The sequence below is a fragment of the Pieris brassicae genome, chromosome 4, assembly GCF_905147105.1.
Source record: "Pieris brassicae chromosome 4, ilPieBrab1.1, whole genome shotgun sequence".
Taxonomy (NCBI): Eukaryota; Metazoa; Arthropoda; class Insecta; order Lepidoptera; family Pieridae; genus Pieris; species Pieris brassicae.
In genome coordinates, this window is record NC_059668.1 from 14123736 (window position 1) to 14147130 (window position 23395).

Sequence of the window (23395 nt, forward strand, 5' to 3'; positions counted from 1 at the left end):
ATAATTTGATTGATTTAAATGAAATGGTGTTAGTGTACGTAGACCCTAGGTCCACTGAAAATTGGTGTTGCTGACAGCTGACAACTTAAAACTGACTGGAGCTCATTTTTTATTAAAGAGATTTTTTTTTATATTCTATATATGTGTGTGTGTGCTAATCAAATAAGGTTTCGTTCTTTGTTTCTTTTACTGATTTAGACACCATAATTTAATCAAATGAATCGTTCAATAACGAATAATAGACTGAATCTCTGAATTTACTTATGTATACTTCGTTACCATAATATACATAATTATACAAATAAAAAAACAAAAAGTAAGTAGGTTACAAAAGTTATTAGGCAACAGGCGGCCTTATCGCTAACAAGCGATTTCTTCAAGGGTTCCGTATAAAGGTGTTATACGGAACAATGAAAAAAACAAACACCTGCAGAGGATAAAGTACAAGAAGTGCATAATTAATTGACAAATAAAATCTCAAAATAACATGCAACTAAAACTAAAATTAAATACAAAGAAAAAATATAAATTAATATATCTATAAACAGACACGTAAAAGCTCTGCCAAAGGTTAATTGACTCACAATTAATATATATAGTAGCTAATTACGAGGCAGAAGAAAAATGATCAAAAAGAAGATTTTTAAATAAATTTAAAGACTGAGCTCGTCTGATATAAATTGGTAAGGAATTCCATAGAAGGATACTTTGCACAATAAAGGAGGAGTGATAGAATTGAATAAAAACTGTAGCAGTCTCTTAATTAAACAATTTATATGGATTTATATACTATTTTTACACATGGTTCGTCAGTACTTTTAATTCAATGATTAGGGGGAGATGAGTAGTAGCAATTATGACAAAAACATTGTCAGAAGGACGTGAGTCAGGTTCCCGCAATCGCTAATTACACAAATTGCTTGGTGCAGGGTTACTACAAATGTCAAGAGGTTAATTTTAATAGCAGCTTAAATGGCGCGCGGTTTCGTAATTCGTTAACATTTGTTTCCGATTTAATTGCATTTTTTCCAAGTGTAATACTTTACTTTCTGTAAGATAAACGGCAAACACTTATAGGCAATTAAATTTACCAAACCTTGTTTACTTCATACAAAATGTATAAAAAATATTCTAGGCTAATAATATTTCATATCCAATAATAATTTAATCGAACAGTATTTGATTTGAAGTTCAATTTCAGACCGTAAAACATTTGGCTAAGAATCCTTAAAACTGTGAACAGAATGAACCTCTTTCTATTGCCATTTCTCAGAGGTCCATGTGACGTCACATTCTAAATTCAAAATAAAGTTGTTATAAACTTAGTTGGGTGAGTGCATTTTTGAATAAAAATTTTGTCACGAGTTTTTGACTACATGGCTTAGTAAAAAAGGCGGTTGTTGTTTTGCAAAACATTTGTCATGCACTAATAATTCGTAATTCATAACCGACGTAATATACAGATGCAAAAGTGGATTTGTTTACATGCTATTGGAATTATTGTGATAATGTTTGTTATAATTATTGATTTCGTGTAATTTTGCAAGATTTTTTGCGAACTCTTCACCAATAAAAGTCATATTTGATTTACATAAAACCATAACGAATTATACATCTAAATCATCTTTATACATCAGAAATCATGCTATTTATGTTGATAACAATTCATAATCCATTTGGTATTTTTTGAGATTATCGCTTTCATACAGCAAACAGACGCGGCCGTCACACTTCAGACATACTTTATTTTATATTATTGGATACATAAATAAACGGGCTTACTGGTTACTGATAACCCGAAGTATAAGGAAACGCTTGCATATATCCAATATTATTAACGCAATTTATTATGACTAATTAAAATGGTATGTAATAATTTATCTCGCTCATTTACCTTCTATCCAACGCGTAATATATATATATATATATTATTTTCTTATCTGTATTCGGACGTTGCCATTCTATATTTAAATAAAACACTTGTTAAAAAGGAATGCAAATGACAGAAGTGGTGGGTGATATAAATTTAAAATTAGAATTGAAATTTTAAAGGATTTCTTTTCACAAAACAATTTGGCCATTTTGTAAATACTAAAACTTTTTACTAACATTGTTGAAACATGCAATGCTGGAAGTTACTTGATGGAAAAATAATATCTAAGACTATTAGATATTTCAGCACCCGTGTTTTTCTATTTACAGTCTGCATTTCTCAGAAGGTTGGTAGGCATTGTAAGTCCCAAAGTTCTTGGAAATGTTTACAAACCATGAATATTTCTGTCACGTCTCAGATCTCCGAGATCTGCAAACCAAATCGTTTAGTTTCGCGAAACGTACACAAAATAACAACAAGGAAATAATTTCACTTGCATTCGGAAGGAGAGAGAAAGTGAACTCGATTTTGGTATTTTATTGAAAGCAGGCGTTGAAGTGTATGTTACAGGTACTATGGTATAATTATTTATTTGATTAAGATAACGTACACAGCAGCAACTTTTACTACATACATTTATCAAAATATATATTTAAACAACTGAACTGCGATGTTTGGTAAAGAACATAAGTACATAATTATTGACTGGAACTAAAATATTTAATTAGTTAAAGTAAAGTTGAGTTAGCTTAATTACATAGCAAGTTCAACCTTAACCTGAAGTTTGTATTCTCAAATTGTTCATTTTGTTTTTGTGTATTTACTATTAACTGATAATTATTTTCTTCATTAGGTATACGTGGCTTTATTGCAAGTGATTAAATATTAAGCTCGCAAACTGTACTCTGCCAGCAGTCACCGATTCCGCTTATATGCTATATACATATATATATATATATATATATATATATATATATATATATATATATATATATTGATACCTTTGGGAAGACATTTATTTTTCAAGTACAAAAAAATATTGTTAGTAGTTGTATGTACGTTAATCTATAATTATTGTTTGCCATGTTGCCGTAAATGAATAAATGAGTTGCAATTGCGTTACGTTATATAAGTCGTTGAAAAAGTCCTCCGTTTCACGTAAAATATTATTTGTGCCACATAACATAAGAAAGTGCGGTCACCTATGTACTTAAATACAAAGAAGGTGACATTTATTGCTTACGTAAACAAACACCTTCCGCCTAAATCGGTGTCAGTGTGTTAAAATCCGAAATTGCAAATATTTTTATAATGAAAAGGTCACTGTGGTGTTGCAATACTTACCGAATGTTGAGACGAGCAATTACGCAATGTGTAATATCAAATATTAAATTTAGTTCAATACAAAATGGATTCATATTTTTCAATCCTAAATCGCAGTAATGATTCTTCAAATTAAACCCTTTACGGTTTGCAACCCTCACCTGCAAAGGTGTATACATAACATATGCGTTATATATACAGAAATCGAAAAATATACATTTTAATTAACAATATAATAGTAATACATAAGCTTTAATTAAGGTTAAAGGTTTAAAGATCTTCATTAACACAAATACATACAATTGTCTTCTGCTTGTCAGTTAAATTATTTTTATTTTTGTTTAAATAAAATAATTTAATATTTGTTTTTTAAATATTTTATTTTATATTTATTTTCTGTAAATTTTTATCGCGTAGGAGCCAATTGTATGTATTTGTTATTCTTAATTCAAGATTATTTAATTACAATTGTATCACGTCATAAAATATTGGGCCATCATAGCTTAGTGGTTACACTGATCTTAACTTAGCCTGATTTAATTCTTCCCGTTCAAATGAAGTTATGGCTTCATAGGAAGCCTTGTAGTACATGTTGGTAGCAAGCGGAAGTCACGTGGTCACGCGGCGCCGGACCACTTCCGCGCCTGCGCGTGATTGCCACTCACTGTAAGTAAAGGCATTCATTTGTTTATAGTTGAGCTTTATATTATTAATACTGCTTCAAAACTCGTACGGTAAAGGAAAACATCGAGAGAAAACCGGTATACGTTAGACCCAAAGACTCGACGACGTGTGACAGGCACAGAAGAAACATATGACCACGAAACGGATACAGAAATCTGAGGCACAGACCTATAAAATATTGTCAGCGATAGAACTAATAAAATGTGTGTATTAAAATTCGATAGAAGATAATAGATAATAGATATAAGACATAGAAAAAATCAAGACCAGTGGAAAAATCATAACTGTCAAAGGATAAGAATATATATCATTACAATTACGGGCTTTTTAATGTAAATTAACATTCTAATGTTGAAGTAATTATTTAAATCGGTTAAAAAATACAAATCTTTCCTTAAGATAAGTATTGGATATTTTGACGCCTGTCCTTGTAAGATACACGAAATCAGTCCAGAAGTGTAACCGTGAAGGTAAACAATACTTGGTACTCGCAATGCTCATTATGCGATTGCATATAAATAACTTTGCTGCGTTGTTTACAAATGTAGGTTAGGCATTGGTTTGCGCATAATCGTATATTTACGTGTACAATTTGCATCTAGTTATACCTAAGTAATTATATCTAATTAGATGTGTATTGGTTAACTATTCGAAAAGCGATTTAATTACATACAATATTTTAATAAAAGTTCGTATTGGGATATCAACAGTGAAGAATTAAATGTGAAACCTTGCGAAACCGAGTGAGGCGAAATTCCTATAATATTTTTAGTGCATTAATTTAATAAAATTTTGAAATGCCATCACTAATTATAGTTTCAATTTAATAAAGATCTATTTATAAAAGTTAATAAAAGCGATCCACATTAAAAATACTTCCCTTTGTAATTCTACGATCTATACAAAATAGTTGTACGGATAAAAGGGCACAGAACATATCATTCGCCATTGTTTAGACTGTTCCACCGTGCCGTCAATTTTAATAAATAAATCTACTGGCATAATTGCAGTCACTGTCAAATATGTCAAACTTTAAATAGAAACAATGTTTTGACAGCTCTTACAACTAAATTTAAGTTTGTGTGTCGTCCTAGTTCCGTTCTTAGAACCCGTGCCTGAGATGTAGAATAATAATTTCTTTACTAAACTTATGAAATTTTGCAGTTTATGATATGTTGCTCTGTAAGGTCGGCATAAAACATAACATATGTATATATGACATTACGTAAGTGTATTGTCATAAAAATATGTGCTTCACTGGGTCAGTGACATCGACTTTCCATATATGGTTATGATATATGACCATTAGGAATTTTGACCTGCGATCTAATGTATAGGTTCAATAAGATTTTTAATTGTCTTTGTCTGATTGTATTCTGACACAATATTATTCAGTAGTAGAAATTAGATTATTATAACTAAATAAACGTTTAAAATACCATGGGAATGATTTAAGCAAAACAAGGAATGTTAGAATAACGTGGAAAATAACAAAAAGAGGGAAATTTACTAACTGAAAATAAGACTTGGCTTAAAGTCTCGTTACCAGGCCATAAAATAAAAAAAAAATCCTCAAAAATCTCACAAAACTTAAGGAGGTTATCATTTCGAAAAAAAATTTTTTGTATGTTCTTATACATTCTTGCACAACTTCTCTCCGTCTGTCTATAGACGGATCGAGGTGTCAAATAAACAGAATTTAAAGCAAATAGCTTGATTGATGAGGAGGGTTTTAGAAAGTTAGGGACATTTAATTATTACAATTACGAGGCTAAATAAACAATATTATTATTTCATACTTTTTAGTGCTTTGAGGAGTCGATTTTATTTTTTCTTAAAATGAACATATTATTTTTTAGCGTATAACGAATGCCACAGACTAAAAAAAAGTGTTACTGACTTATCAATTAAGTCCTACGTCACTTAAGGAACAATGATGTAAATTTAGCTTTATTTAGAATTAATTAGCATATTTAGACTATGAATTTGAATAAAAAATAAACTGGGCGATCTTTGCTTTATGATATACATGCTTTTGCAAATTCAACCAAATATATTATAGTACGATGACTAGGCGTATTAGATGTTATTGTTACATAATATAAAAAATAAATGAAGCATTTAATTTAGTATTTAAATGATTAGTTATGTGCTGTTTTATAGACGGTTTTAATTGGTAAACCTTTAATATCAGTATAATAATTAAAGAATCGCGGCGCCAAAATCAAAACCAAGTTGTTTTATCAAGTCAAGTTATCACGTAAGCCGGGCGTCGCGCGGCCACAGATAATAAAAACTGTTTTGAAATACCACAGAATTGGCGCGCGTCTTATCGCAACTCCTTGGAAATTAACCTCTTGAAACTGGCATTTTTAAAACCTAATTTGGTAATATTTTGGTTAGTAAATTCGAATTTTAATTTTAATCGTGCTTATACGTTGAAATTTGTTTTAAAAATCAATAACTCAACTTTACGTTATATTTGTTGTTAAAAACGCGTTTTGATCTTATGAACGGGTATAGCCAAACATAGATAATGTTTAATTTGAATATGTCATACCTGTACTCAAAGTTGTATCTATATAATTGATAAGATTGGCTTCTTAAAAGTTTAATATGCTATTCACGGGTTGTTTGATATCATGTCTAGCCAATTTTAGGCGTGCTATGCATCAGCGTGTAAATTCATCAAATTATGTGACCTATACTGTCGTCTTTTGTTTCCTTTTTTTAAATATTACGTCGTACCCGAGAAATTATTAGCCATTGTGATATAATTAGTCTTCAAGCTAGTGAAAGGTACACTCAAACATAGTAACGTTCTCTTCACGCCAAATACAAATATTACATTAAAACAAATTATAATGATGCTTTGTTCTTTTCAGGTAATCCTCCTAACTAATATAGCGTGTCTAAATGTGAACATAAAGGTAACACGTCTAGACGTTTTCCTCATTTGGGTTAAGAATATGCTAACAAATCAAAAAGCTTTATTATTAGCATCATAATGTTAGGCGCCAAATGGGAATGACCTTAGTTTTGCCAAAATGTATGCGGTGTTTTCCCTAACAAATCAATGTGATGAACATTTATTGTCTACAGAATTGACTGGATTCATTAGATGGTATAAATTTCCATGAAATCGAAACATATGCTACTTAGTATAAGGCTTAATTAATTTTACATAAATCAATAAAAATAAAACTGGGAAGTTCATATAAAAGTTTTAGCTTATTCCTTTTTTTTATGTAGCTAAGGGCAAACGGGCACGAGATTCACCTGATGGTAAGTGATACAGCTGCCCATAGACACTGACTTTGCCAGACGGTTACAAGTGGCCTGGCCTTTTAAGATTTGGTACACTCTCTTCTTGACTCTAAGTCGAATTGGTTCGGAAATACATTGGTGGGCTGGTTCCACATACTGATGTTGCGCGGGAAAAAGTGCCTTAAAAATCGCTCAGTTGTTAAATGACGGACGTAGACGTTTACTACCATTATAACACTGATTACTGTCTAGTTTATTTTATAGATTTTAATGCAATTACATTATATTTCTGTCTATTAACTAGTAGTTTGTACTCTCACAATTTGCGTTGGTCTCCCCTCGTATATTTGTTTCGAAACCTTATACCTCCCTTTACTGCAGCTTACAGCTTAATGGCTTTGAATTAAGTTTAATTCAACAATCCAGTCTGTAGTAATGACTGATTGGTGTATGTCGTTACCGTATCGTCGGCACTGCCATATTCGGCGATCTTGGTCATCCTGTTTGTCATATTTGGTATCAATTACTCATTATGTGCTTATCCTTATAAAATCTTCAACAAAAACAATAAAATTGTAAAAAAACAAGTTTGACTCTTGGCTATTTAATACTAGCTTCCGTCTTCGGCGTTACTTTGACAGTATTTCGAGAGTAGCTATTGTACTGTAAAATATATAGCTTCATAGCTTACTCATATAATATTTTTTTTTGGTAAGACAGCAACACAGAGGAAGATGATATTACACGACTCCCTAAAGCTTCTGTTAGTCCTCGCTTTTTATATTAAAGATTTGAAATATAAAAGATCAGCAGGTATTCTCCCATATATCCCCTCCCCCATATTGCGTTTATGACATAGTTTTTTCTAAAATTTAATTCCCGTTTAACGTTATACGTGCCATTTGTATCGTGACATATAACGCGGTATATGGGGTCATAAAAGCGGGTTATGCGCGAATACTACAACGCGTTTCCGAAAACGCGAAACCAATCTACTGTGTTATGGGAGGGATTATTGTACAATATTTGGTGCAAATGTAGTTGAAGTAATAACCCCTCGTGATAAAATTAGAAACTAAATTTATTGCGATCCAAAATATTCTATTACATTAAATATAAAAACAATGTGCATCAATGACAAGTATACACAACATCTAAGGGAAACATTTAAATGATAAGAGAGAAAAGAAATTATACAATAAGAATTAAAGACAATATTAAGAAATAAAAATATATTAATTTAAAAATGTAATATTTTTTAAATTTACAATTGTTATTTTTGGTGGCGGATCAACAGTGGCTGCAGCATCTTACGTCTGAAGACATGGATACTGTCATAAAATGGATCAGCATCCCATGTACTCAAATTATTATCTTTTTGTTTTTGCAATAGTCTTTTAAATAAGGACAAAATAGCTTTTTGTATTCTGGTTTGTAGCTGCCTTATTCGTGCCCTAACTAGAATTTATTGACCGTATAACTACAGGACAATTGACTATAATGTGTTAAAAAGTGCATTAAACGAGCAAGTAACAAGATAATGTGTCTTTATTGTCAACGTTCCTTTGTCTTAATAAGATTTAATGTAGAAATGTACCTACCCTACCATTTATTTCAATTGATGCCATTATTTAAAATACTGTCTGGCTCGAAGTTTGCGAGTAATTATAAAGCAACAAAAAAAGGATACTAATAAATCTCTTATTAATATTATTATTATTTAAGTGTATGGCTAAGTTGATGATCAGCCAACCAAATCCAGTTCACACAAAACAACTATTGAATCGAATTTCGGCCTCCAAGTTAGCACGTAGACTGTTCCTAGTAGGATAGAACAAATATTAATTCGTGTTCTAGGGATTTCCCTAATGAATTCTTTTATCATTTATAAAACTTTATAATTCATTCTTCGTATAGTAATGTTTGGCCATGAGAATTATAAGCACTCTTTTGAATTTTATTCATTTGAATGAGTTATATCACGAAACATTTTCAAGTAATGAGTTTTGCTTTGGGGATCAAATCCTATAAAAAATAACTCTCATTGCTTGTGTTTATCTGCTCCTCTTTGGGGCGGACATTGGCCAGTTCTGGCAGACCCCTGCTAGCGGTGTAGTTAGTCGCAACCTGCTAATGCAGGAAGGTACTGGGTCGGGCGTATAGCCCTTGGTGTGGTGGAGACGAGGAGCGTCAGACTTGATTCATCTCGAAAAAACTCAAAATTGTCTTTTACAAATATAACGGACATAATATCTTTGGACCGAGTCGGTCATGTAAAAATAGCAAACTAAAATTACTTGCTAGCAATTCGTCTAAAATCTTTAGTACACAGTTAAAATTTTATTAGATATGTGTTATATGCTTTTAACTGCGTAATTTCTACACGTTATGAGGAATAAAATAATAACGACTACAACGATTAAAGTGTTGCCGACGTCTTTGATATGGCCGTCACATTTCTGTATATGTTCCATGATCATTTCTAATAGGCAAGTAGGTGATCAATCTTCTTTGATTGACACACCGAATTTTGGGTTTAAGGCATGCCGGATTCCTCAAGGTGTTTTCCTTTATCGTACGAGCGATTGTTAAATATGCGCACATAGACAAAAACTCCATTGGTGCATATCGGGGATCGAACCTACGACCTCAGGGACAAGAGTCACACATTGAGACCATTAGGTCACCGCTCTATATCTTTACTTAAGACGTATATAATCTGTGACAAGTGAAAAATGAAAAATACTCTCCAATGGGGCTGCTATAAGGGGAAGAATCAACAACCAGACGCGAATGAATCCGGTGTTACCTCAAAAATGTATTGGATTTTGATATACGGGAGTCATAGTTAACGCAGTCTCGTTTCAGAAGAGAAAGGTAGGCTTCTCAATGGAGACAGAAAATATATTTCTGCAAAGTAAATTGATTCATTATTTATTATTTACATAAATTATCAGTTTATCTTGTTTTCACTAGTCAAATTCAATTTTCCATTATTAGTCCAACATGGCATATAAATAAGACATCTCCAATAGAGTCGCAGAACATTAGTAAATGTTTGTTATAATAACATCGGAAACTTTGCTTACTGCGCTGCATACAAATTTGAATCTCGTCTATATCTTCTCCATAAAGTCTGTATAACTAATCACACCCGGGCAATGACTTAGCGGTCATGACACTGAACAAGAAATTAAATTTCATTTCAGATAATATCACGTCGTAAATCGCTGTCACACAGCAGGGCGATATCCCAAACAACTTTACGCATATATTATTCTTCTATAATATTATTCTCAGCATAAACAGAAATGTTTTGGTGCTGAAGAAGGCGGAACATTTAAAAAGAATTTCTTTTAAATAGACGAGAATGTATATTTACTTTACTTGACAATTTAGTTGATTTATAATACATATTTTCACCTACAAGTCGACATATCAATATTTCTTATTTCTTACATAGGTATATGAAATTCCGTAGAATACAAAGTTAGATTGCTATATTAGGTAAGCAAATGAAGTCGTGTTTGTCGTGTCTCGACAAACAGTAAACACATTAGGTGAAATTGCCTTCGTAATGTAATCTCGTGGACACCTATGTCTATACACATGTAAAATGGCCTTCAGCGGCATCTTTATAGAAAAATCTTTCTCATCTTTGAAGACGAATCTATTGCGTTTTAGCTTGCTTTTACCAAGTTTTCAACTGAAATCGTTAAATATTATATTGCTTTCAAGCCATTCAAAAGCTTTGATGTAATTATTTTGTCTTTGTATGTAATTTCTGTTTTTATATTTTCATGCTTTCGTAAAATAAATTAGTGGCGCTACAACATTTTTGTGTCTGGGCCTCAGATTTCTGTATATGTTTCCTGATTTTTCAATCTAATAGGCAAGTAGATGATCAGTGCCTTCCAGTTCATCAGTTGCCAGATGATCCTTCTGTGCCTAACACACGTAGTCGACTTTTTGAGTCTAAGGCAAGCTGGCTTCTTCACGATGTTTTCCTTCACCATTCGAGCGAATCTTAATGCGCACATAGAAATAAAGTCCATTATTGCACAGCCGGGGATCGAAACTACGATCTCAGGGATGAGAGTTGCACGCTGAAGCCACTAACACAATACTGCTCTTATACATGAAATGTAAACTGTCTTAATTTGGAATCGCGTGAGAATAACAATCGGCTGTCTTAACAGATTTTTTGCTTAAACCTAACCTAAATTAAAAATATATTTAATTTAATTCTTCTTTTCATGCTTTCGTACCTATTATTGATATTTATCTTTCTTTGTTGTGGATAAATATAACTTTATATATCAAGGATTTGTGATGTATGTAGTAAGATAAATACATATATATATCTTACTTGAATATATAAGTAATCCAACAAGTCAAGAACAATCGCAATACTGCCGTGATCAAATGTATCCAGCACAGTAAAAGCATTTGTTAAGGTTAATGAAATAAATATTTATATGCCATATAATTTTGGTTGCAAAATTAGATCAGTCATAAAATTACACTTAAGGAAGTACAAGTATGATTATGCAGTTTATTTTCGAATTAATATTGTTATAGCTATCGCTTACAATTAAGGAAATTATTTAGTAGGAAATGCGTCACTTCGGCAAGTATTGTTTTTATTTTTCTTTTTGAAATACGTAAAACCTCTCAACCTTGTTGAAATACGTAAATAAACGTAATTCGGTAAAACTGAATTTTTATACTACAAAGGGGAGGAGGGCAGGCTCACCTGGTGTTGAGCGATACCGCCGCCCATATAGACTCACATTTCCAGACGCCTCTCAAGTGCGTTGTCGGTCTTTTAATAATTGGTATTTTATATCACATAGGTGTTAATATGCGGTGGATGTATAAATCACATTCCGCGATTGCGTTTCCTGCCTTTAAAGTGGATAATAGTGGAGCAACACTAATAAGTTACAAGAAATATATATTTACAATTTCTGTATATCTTATACCGTTGTTTACAAAATCAACTATAATACATAAAAAAATATGTATTATAGTTGATTATATCAGCCCTAAATTATTACTATATAAATAATTACTAAATGATGTTTAATAAGACGTAATAAAGAAATTATAATAATCTGTGAATGGAATGAATAATGACGATCTAATGCGTAGTTATGCGGTCATTGGCTCGAGGACTAACAATGGCCTGTCTCTATTTTGATTTTTTTCTTATTTTTTAGTACTGTAAATAATTTAAAGTAATAAATTTAGTTTAATTTGCGCTGAATGATTCTCATTTCGGAGGCCAAGACACTTTTTGGGTCGCAGAGCCAGCGAAGTGAGTGTGTACGTAATTTAAATTAGGTCAAACTGTAGGTAGTTTCTGGTTGTATGAAGCAATGACTTAAAATACTTTACAAGAAATATCTTATGTAATATTAATACATTTCTGTCCATACAACGTTGCTATTATTAGGTTGTTTATAAATAACCAATGGTATTTTCGTGTTTAATGTCGATAAAAATAACTTAAAATTACAATAAACTCGTTAATATACGCGATGTTTATTGCGTGGCAGTATTGACAGTTCAGTGAAAGCTTACCTACTTACGCACCGGTTTTTCGCCCTTTGGGTGTCCACTATACTTGCGATCCTCATTGTATGTTTGATATACTTATTTAATAATAATAAAATTAGTTAGCAGACAAAGTCAATTAATTAATTGTGTGAGTTTATTATATCTGAGCTTCTTTTTCTGTTGCAAATCATTTTGGCTAACATATCCTGTATGCTTTTGCTGCTTGACGCACTAAGGACGAGCATCGCTTTCGAATTGTTGCGAAAATTAATCGATGCGTGCCTCTGCAAACATGAAGTGAAGCAACCACAACACCTTAAACGTTCTCATACAGCATCCGCAGAGCAAATGTCTGTTGTATACTAGCCGATAATTTTACTCAAAAACACTAAACTTTTAAGATAGCCGATGATTATTCTCACGCGATTGCAAATTAAAGACAGTTTATATATGACGTATAAGAGCAGTGTTGTGCTAGTGGCTTCAAAGTGCGACTCTCATCCCTGAGGTTGTAGGTTCGATCATCGGCTGTGCAACAATGGACTTTCCATGTGCTTATTTTAACATTCACTCGAACGTTGAAAGAAAACATCGTGAGGTAACCGACTTGCCTTAGACCCAAAAGGTCGACGGCGTGTGTCAGGCACAGGAGGCTGAAATGATCATGAAATAAATACAGAAATCTGAGTTCTAGATCTAAAAAAGGTTGTAGCGCCATTGATCTATTTTTTTATTTATTAAAATAAATTGGACCGTCTCCTTACAAATTTATATAAAACATATCGGCCATAGCCGACCAGTAAGCATTTCGACTTCTTCAATTTTGGAAATAAATTGTACAATTAATAGATTCAATATGATATATAAAATATATAAAATACGGCGAATTCTTTAATTTTGCATAAAAAAAAATATTTTTAACGCATTTCAGTAATCAAGATTAGATTAACAAATGATCATGAAACAGATACTAAAATCCCCTTAGAAAGGTGGTAGCGCCATAGATTTTTTATATCACGTAATTACATTAATTTTATTGAACCTGTAACATATGGATAGAAAGGCAGGAACTACTGCACACAATTATGTCGAAGAAATTATCTACAATTCAATATTCAATTGATATTAAGTATTGTATCCGGGTATTGTACGGTTCCTGGGTGCTTTTAATAATAGACCACTCACGTATAACTATAATGAATTGATATGCAAGGAAATTAAATGCTTAAGAGAGTGGCTATACTCTCGGGGCGTAACACCAACATAGCCTGTTAGCAATATGTAAAGTCTCAAGGCAATATGGTACAGGTATAGTTCCTTCTTATTTTCTTCACAACGACCATAACTCATAGTAACGCTAGTTCAAGAAAAGCTCGAGCCAATTCCTTAAAGGTTGCTGACCATGCATTTGCATACTATTAGAAATTTCTGTGGCGGTATACCTTAACATTGGTTGTCTCAAAAGAGTTGTTAAAAATATATGCCGTTTAAGAGTTACTGACTGTGCGCCTGATTTCGAACCATCCGCTCATTTCCTTGCCTCAGTCTTGAATTATCACGACCCGATAGCATACTTAATCGTTATTGCTTACTACGTAATCATAAGTTTCATTTGATTACAGAATCTTTATCTTTACGTCCTCGTTCTTCCGTTAGCTTGACGCATGCAACTGTTTGTATGCGATTTTCTTTATATTCCAATTATCTGCGATCTTTGTGTCTCAAAGAATTATATTGACTTAGTTATAAAATTTAAATGTAACGTAGGTTGTGTACATTGTGTTATGAAAATTATAGAAAATATAAATATTTATTTGAAAATATAATATTGAGTTCGGTGACGGTTGTTGCATATAAAACTCTTTATTTGAAGCTGGGAAACAATGTTTAAAACAAGAGCTAATAACTAATACATAATTAGGGGAGAAGGGTTGCGACGCTAACGAAGACAAACTAGGCTTATCTCGGTTCATAAATCTAAATGACACTTATGTTATTGGACATTATCGGAAACGAGAATAAAATACAATTTATAAGTGTGATAAAAACTAAAGGGCTCGTATTGGCTTCAAGTGTGATGATTGTTTGCATTTTGTTTACGCTTTATTAGTAACTAAAATATTTATATGTAACATAACTAACGTTGGGTTACGTAACTCTCTGCAAATATTATATTAATTTTAATCATGTTTTATTATTTAATTAGGCCTGCCGGGGCCAATCAATGGCGAACACAGATCACATTATGACTTTGGAAATGTGATGTTTCTGGTTATAAGCCAATCCGAACTTTATATATTAAGAAAAATACCGATTCCTATATTTCCTTGTACATTTAATAAATGTAGGAATCACTGACGGCGTATATCGTCTAGTGTATAACTTGTGGGATATTTACCAAACAGAATTAAGTAATTAAATCCAAAACTTGATAAAACAAGACGATAACAAAGAACCAATTACAATGTTAAATATTCCCAGGTAATTACGTTATCCTTATAAAAAACTAAATATGACATAACAAGTCTACGATCTTACGAAGTGAAAGCATTTCGTAATTGTATATCTTCTTGTTTTTTATCAAACAAATCCAAGTCCATATCTTTATTTCATAATAATAAAACTTTTTCTTATCGGGAAATATGGACAAAATATCTAATGCTAGTCCCCACATTAGCCTTTCTGTTGTGGGTAACTAGATTACAATACGATATCATAACACATGGTGAATGACCAACCAATTGTTTAAAAAACTTAGTACATCTAATTAAACAAACGTTGTGTAAGACCTTAAGTAAGTGTGAATGTATGAGTATGTGAATGGATCTGTGTACCTATCTAGCTTCCAAATTCTTATTTTATATTCGATATGTGTAAAGACTGTGTGTCGTTTTTACGCTACTATCATTGAGAGTATTGTTGCTTTTAATTAAATTATTGAAACCCTATTTAATATTATCTCAATTTTTAAAATTTTATTACCTCTTAACCGTTTGAAATGTTAAAGTCGATTTCTACCGTGGGATTAATTGTTCATTCAACTTTGCATTATTTAAATTAACGGTTTGCTTTGTCATTTTTTCGCGTTAACTTATTTTGTTATAATAGAATTTTGTTTAATAGTTTTAAATACATAGATATAGGAAAAGAAAACAAGTAGGACAGCTCAGATTGCGGAACAGCTAGACACAACAGTCTCAAAGAGTCATCAGTCATCGGACAGGCTCTGACCGTTACTTACATATGTTATTACATGTGATGTAACTGTTATGTAATGTACCGAGCGCTGACCGTTTCCGGTAGGAAGGAGATAGGAGATAAATTTGACAGATATTAAAATAAGTTATATAAAACAAGCAGTGCTGGACTAGTGCTTTCAACGTACGACTCCCATCCTTAATCCTTGACTGTGTACCTATGGACTTGCTGTCTATGTGCGCATCCGGCATTCGCTCGTTCGGTGAAGGAAAACATCGTCAGGAAACCGCCATGTCCCAAATCTGACTTTGAATCTGGCGCCAAACCCATATAGAGTTGTAGCCCTACTGGATTGGATTGTATAAAATAAATAAATGAAGCCTACTAATATGGTTAGAAAGGAGATCCTCACTTACTTTATTAAAGAACTTGGCAATCATTTAGGTCTCAATTCTTTTATCTGTAAAAATATGTGTAACGTAATTGTTGAGCTTAGTTTTGGTGTTCTGCATTTTAAAAGGCCGGCAATTGTATAAATTATTTAATTTTGATTGGACCATAATATCATGGCATGGTGTTGAATTTAGTTTAATTATGAAGAATTCAGTTGAGACAACAAGTACGTAAATTAGCTACGCATTTTATTTCAATTGTTTTAGGTCATATACCTTATGTTTTGACGACTTTTTTTCCATGAAAAATAGAGATACGGCATTACCTATTAAAAACGATATATATATATATATATATACAGCTTTAAAACCAATAGGTACCTAGTACGAAGCTCGAGTATTAATAAATTATTTAAATGATAATGAAATGATTCCCATACTCAAAATTGTAATTCAAATTTCAAACCAGTTAGGCTTATTTGTTTAATTAGTTTTAGAACATTGCAACTATGAAATACTGTAGTATGGAATGTCAAAAAAATTCTAGAATCGTAATTTGATTTTTATACTATCACGACCGCAACATTTATTAACATACCAAGGTAATAGCAAAATATATATAATTTAAATGAAATCAACTTGTTAAATTAGTAACAGTTTTATTGTAAACATTTTGTTTGATAAATATAATACAGATATTTGAAAATCAAGTTATTATTTTCTGAAAACAATAGTTGAAATCGAATAGTGAATTAATGATTATCTTTTATTCAGGAAATAATATTTGTACCTAAATTAAAAATAAAATAACTAAATTGAGTCCAATTGACGCAGCTGCGAATTGTTTCATAACGATTGGAGAGCTGTTTTTGTTACGCACGATTCGTTTGATATAATTTACAAAATCTTATTCTCAATATCGAATTATCTTTGGTTTATGTACTACACATGAAAGTTAAACTTATCTCGCGACCAAGATTACTGGGACTCGAAAGTAAATAATGTAAGTAGGTAATTATATTCGTTAAGAAGGTTGCATTTGAAAGTCACTACAGATTATTTTGATAATGAAACATACGCGCCGAATTGTAAATCTTTCGTGTTTTGAAGCCGGTAAAAATCCTAAGTTAAGGTTAAAGGATTTAGATCTAGGCTGGTCAAAAATCACTAAATTCATTATTTAGTCTATGCGAAACCGGGATGATTCACGTGAAGATAGGCCGGTCTGTTTTTAATTTATTACGCGTCGCTAACATTACATGTCTTATTAACCGACACACAGATTTGCAAATTACACCAATTATGAACAATCATAATAAATAAATACTTATTGTATTGTAATATATAATTATACTGTTTCCATAAAGACAGAAGTAACAATTCCTGGCGGGTTTGAAATTCAATAAACTGTATTAAGAAATTATTACCATTAAGAAATAGAGAATTAATGAATACGACATAACAGTTTCATCAAATCAAAATATGTCTGCTATGGTTACTAATAAAGTAAACTACGAGTTATGAATGGAAAGGATACCTTGTAATTATATTTGTCAAATCGTTTAGTAATTGACAGAACGTGTAGCATTGATGTCTGAGTTAATTATGAGATATTGACGCCTATAATTGCCTTACTGGCGCAAGAAATGTAGGTAATGTTAAAAGTTATAAGAAAACAAATAAATCTTCGGTTGACGCAACCATTTGTTCACGGTTGATGCTTCGCCGGAAGAGGTGAAATGTAATCTTGGGGTGGCAGGGGTCATGGGTTTCTGACCTCTTCAAGGATAAATTAGACATGCTTTAGCTTTAATTTATTGTAACTTTCAACTAAAAATATTTGTATATTCAAATTTAGTAAAATATTAAACTATAAAAAACACAATTTAATAAAAAGTTTTGCAGAAATTTTTTTCGTCGCCCATCGCATAATCGAACTTCAAAAAACTCTATTGAAAACGTAATCGACTAAGAATTTAAGAGACAATGTCATACGGGTACCATAAACAGAAAAGTATGCCTGGCTCACCTCGACATTACCAATGAGAGTCACTAGATTGAATCGATATCATTCAGTTACCGACATGACATTCACGTAAGCGGAACGACCTACGTCAATCGCCCTAAATACGTGCCTAAACACTACCATCTAATTTGTTATTCGACCAGATTTTATTATACCTTGGCCTTTAATTAAATATTATAGGAAATTCATACATTTTTATTGAAGTTATATCAATAATTACAATCCTGTTAGAAGTTACTATTGACGTATTAAAAATATTATAGATTAATTTTTTTTCTCTCTTTTCAGGTGAAGGTTGCATTGAGAAGCCGTTGGCGACGTTGTGGCGCAACTACCAGCAATCTACAAAGCCGGACGTAGTCATGAAACTCTCTGTCACCAACTCCGGCCTAAAAGGCATCACCAAAGAACACGGCCTCACTGAGTACTGGTCCCACCGCATTACCTATTGCACAAGCCCTCCACATTACCCTAAGCTCTTCTGTTGGGTCTACCGACATGAAGGTAAAAAACTTAAACACGAGCTACGATGCCACGCCGTACTTTGCACCAAAGAATCCATTTCAAAGAAAATAACAGAAGAATTACAAATTAAGTTGAAACAGGCACTAGTCGAATTTAAGAAAGATCGAATTTCTAAACAAAACGCTAGGCTAAGTCTTGCTAACAGCGTCTACGATAATCCCAGCATGCCTCGCAGAAAAATACTACTTAGTGTTGGCGCACTTAATTATAGGCCGCCCTTGGAAAGATCTAAATCTGCTCCTAAACTCGGTGCTATCGAAGAACTCTGTTCCGAAGAAGATGAAGAGGAAGCTGAAATAAGTAGTAAAAAAGAAGTATCTAACTTTTATGATACGCAAACATTAGACAGACGGCGATCAGATATTAAATCGCCAAGAAAAATGTCTTGTCCGGAAAATGTTATTAAAAGGATTCGATCTGAATCTGAAGGATCTAATGACACTACTGAAGATATAGTAACCTTAATTGTAGAAGAAAGTAAACTTAAAACTGAAATGGAAGAAAAAGATGAAAATGAAAGCGACAAATTAGATGCGATTGTAGAAATGAAAGAAATGACTACGACAAGCGAAAGAAAAGAGTTATTGTCACAAAGTAACTACCTCGTCACGGATAGCGACGATGGGTCAGTTTCTTCGGGATGTGAGACAGCTAGCACCGTCACTTCATCTGATGCTGAGCCCATCTCCCTCCCGCAATTCCAAGAAGAGCACAAGGATGATAGTGATGAGGAGAGAGCTTCGGCTTTTTGCAGAGAAATATACGACTCCACGCGAAAGAGTAGCAGAAGCTACTCAAACTCAATACATGGAGTGGATGACGGGAATGAATTAAATCTAGCCTCTGACGAGGTAAACCATATACCGATTGGTGAAAATAATGGTTTTCGGCGACGATCGACGTACCCGCCACCTAACGGTAATCTCGATGGTAAATTTGAATCCTTATTGGATAATTTAACTGACGTGGAGAGCTTGCACTCGAGCACGGAGACTGATGTTTTCAAAACTGTCGGTGACAACGACAGCGCTTGCAGCGACGAATCGGGTTATTCTGAGCTGCTTGATAAAGATAGCATAATTGGTAATACTATAATGGTTTAATTTATGTGAGGCCACATAATGCACCGATAAGATAGAAAAAATAGTGTGAATAGATAAATATTTGTGTAAATAAAAGTAAATTGTTTTACAAAAAAAATTGTATATACAGTTATAGAAGATTTAATCGATACATCGGAGAATCTATATTATTTTATTCTATATCATATGACCGCAGTAATAATCTATTTAACGTGTTTGTATGTAGTAACATGTCTAATGAATTATTGTAAGTATTCTTGTCACATCGTCACGTTACTTGGTACTTACACATTCCATGTATACTGTAACTGTCAATCGCCTGTTTGTAGACGAATTTACTATAAAAATAAAAATATATATATATTGTTTCATTTGGATGCCCCAAATACGGATAAACGATTAAAATATTATTTTCAATTTAATGATTCAGAAAAGTATAATACATATGTTATGTAACATAACAATATCAGTATGATGTCATGAGTTGTCATAGCTGCTTTGCTTGCGACACCTGTTAGCTCTGGGGAAATTACAAAGCTCCAGTCCACAGTCGGTGTTTTTTTAGTCAATAAACATCCTTAAAGATCATTTACAGAAAACATACCGTTTCTTTATGTATGTTTGACTGTTCAAAAATAATCAGTGCCTGGCTTACTGGCTTATTAACGTGCTGTTTAACTTTGTTACAATTATCGGCGAAACAATTATAATTTTGAATTGGGAAGGTGGAACTTTTTATAGGCGTGGAATTGGGCCAATCGCTTACTATTGGTGGCGTATAAGACCCTAAACAAGAACAATCTAATAGCTATGTTATTGATTAAAATTAAATCAGTCTAATCGCACCGTTTAAACTAATGTGCTCATCTGTATATTTGCGTCACAGTGTAAATAAAATTTGTAGGAGTCAATAGAGTACGTTTTTGAGTTAGTTTTTAAATAAAGAACGATGCTGATTGAAGTTTCAGCCTTTGATATCTTATCAGACTTAATCCCAACTCTTAAATTTACGAAACCTAAGTGCTCACTGATAAGATTCAAGATAAACCATAATATGGGAAAATACTCAAATATGAATGTAGTTTTTATTATATTTAAGGTAAAATTTAATCGAATGGATTATAATATTTTTAAGAGCACAATATCAAGAAATTTCTTTTGTATAGACATATACCTAGACATTAACAGCTAAAAGGTCGCAAGCAACGTGCCAACTGCTTAGCAAATATAAACAATAAAAATATAGGTGGAATTGATACCGTCCTCCTTCTTTTTTTTAAGTTAAACAGAGCAATATCGTACAAATACCGGAGGTTCGTCGTTATGGTCGTTATGTGGGCTGTAGTCTGAACATAAATGTTTATACATGTATTATTAAAAAAGTGTTAGTATAGGCCAGCGGCTTCCTGAAGTCATGCGTTCCTAATGCAGTCAGTTTAACGAGGTTTTTATGGGCATACAGAGTGATAACAAAAACTATGAAAATTGCTCCATTGTCGAATTTGACCAGAATGTATGCAATATATGTACATGGTCTTGTAGGATTCCTTGTTTGTGTACAAATTTCTAAATGATGGGATCATCCAAGTGTTATTAAAATCTGTTTAGTAAATAATATTGATAGGTATTTGTCGATTTTAATATTCGAAATCTTCAATGTAAACTCATCAGCGGTCATTGATCTGAGGCATCCATTAATGCAACTGCAAGAACATCTGTAATTTATGCACCATTAAAGATTTTTGTAAAAATTTAACGCATATACATTAATATTCATTATAAATCTGCAAAGACATATCTTATATTAAAATCCGCATAATTCTTATTAAATATATACCTGAAATTCTAGATTTTATAAATATAAAATTCTACCCCTATCACCTCGACAACCATAATTCCACAAGGCACTTGTAGCGGACAACTGTTTATAACTGAACCATTACAGTTCCGAACCCATTCGACTTTGGGTCCTATAAGAAAAGAGCGTTGTCTTAAAAGGCTGTAACGGAGTGTCCATGGGTGGCTGAATCACTTATCGTCAGATGAGCCCGTTTGCTCTATGTAAGTAAAAAATGCTCTATGCAGAGATACTATGTAATATTCACATAGTAAATTTTCACGTTTGCATAAAATATTAGTTTTGTTTTACGAGGACATTTTCCAGTTTTTATAATTATGAATTGACGTCATTACTTAAATTAATAACTGGTTATTGTGAACTATTTACGACTTGCAGATCTTACGAGAAAGACGCAAAAATCGCGCTTTAAAAATATACGACATTGAAGGTCAATTCTCAAATTCATAAAGGGTTATGTCTGGAAAATTATTTTCATCTTTCGTATATGGATGTTTTAGCATTTCATAATTTTGTCTTATTAACAAACATAATTTATTATCTATCTGAATAAAGTCGGTAAAGACGGTCACGATGGTCAGAGATCAGACATTTATATAATATCTGATTCCATTGTCGTACATACATTTATCTGTCTATAATCTTTAAAAATAACAATAATCTTTACTATAACTCTGTTTTATTGATATATTAAGGTAGGCGTGCCCTGTTCTATATACTTAACTGTTTCACCGGGATCACCTCGAAAACCTGACACGGTGCCAAGTATATTACAAAACTACGCAGGCAGTCGAATAGCTTATTAAACCAGTTGTATCCCGTTACATTAGTCTAGATAGTAAAACGTACAAATATTTCGAACCTTCGTATTTGTTAACCATATGGGGTACCTTAAACCGAAAGAACACATGTCGGTTACACCTGACTCCCCTGAGTCACCCTGCGTAACAAGTGTAGGCATTCGAATTTTGAATATTAATAACATCATACGTTCTAGCGTTCTACAGTTAAAGATGGTCTCACGTTCCTATATATGTCATTGTTGATTTTTATTTACCCTAAAAACAGTGTCGCTACGTTTTGGGTCTGTACATATGTGTATATGTTTCATGATTTGTTCACGATCTTTTCCTTCACCGTACGAGTGAAAGTTAAATGCGCAGAAAGTTCGTTGTTGCACAGCCTAGAATCGAACCTACGACATCAGAGATGAGAGCCACCGCTAAAACACAGCTCTTTATCGTTACATATGAAATGTAGTATCAAACAATGTTTTTTAGCGCATATATGAATGCCAAGCGTATATATAATTTATGTTATATAAATAAATAAAAATGACTACTCTACTTCGTAGATTAATTGCACGTTTATTATTATATAATTATATATTCTGAGACGTAAATAGTTTCCTCTTTGAACCTAAGAAATATGCAATTATAAAACGCAATCCGATGTTAAAATGCAATGTATATCACGAGGTCGACGGTTCATAACCAATAGATTTTGAGATAGTCACGAGTTAAATTTGGCGGCGGTTGTTGTAGGGATGTTCAAATATATGTTAAATAAAACACTTTGTTTGAAGTTGGGTGTCAACTGGCTTTA

At 32.5% G+C, this 23395-nt stretch overlaps 1 protein-coding gene across 2 annotated transcripts in view; it reads left to right on the forward strand.

Annotated features, from left to right (window-relative positions):
* The window catches only part of LOC123708587, a 74986-nt gene extending 54697 nt beyond the window's left edge, over window positions 1-20289 (forward strand). For both annotated transcript variants that reach the window (XM_045659368.1, XM_045659367.1), the window contains exon 3: window positions 18614-20289. In XM_045659368.1, coding sequence (XP_045515324.1) covers window positions 18614-19953 — 1340 coding nt within the window. In that variant the 3' untranslated portion in view covers window positions 19954-20289. The remainder of the gene's footprint in view (window positions 1-18613) is intronic.
* The last annotated feature ends 3106 nt before the right edge of the window (window positions 20290-23395 follow it).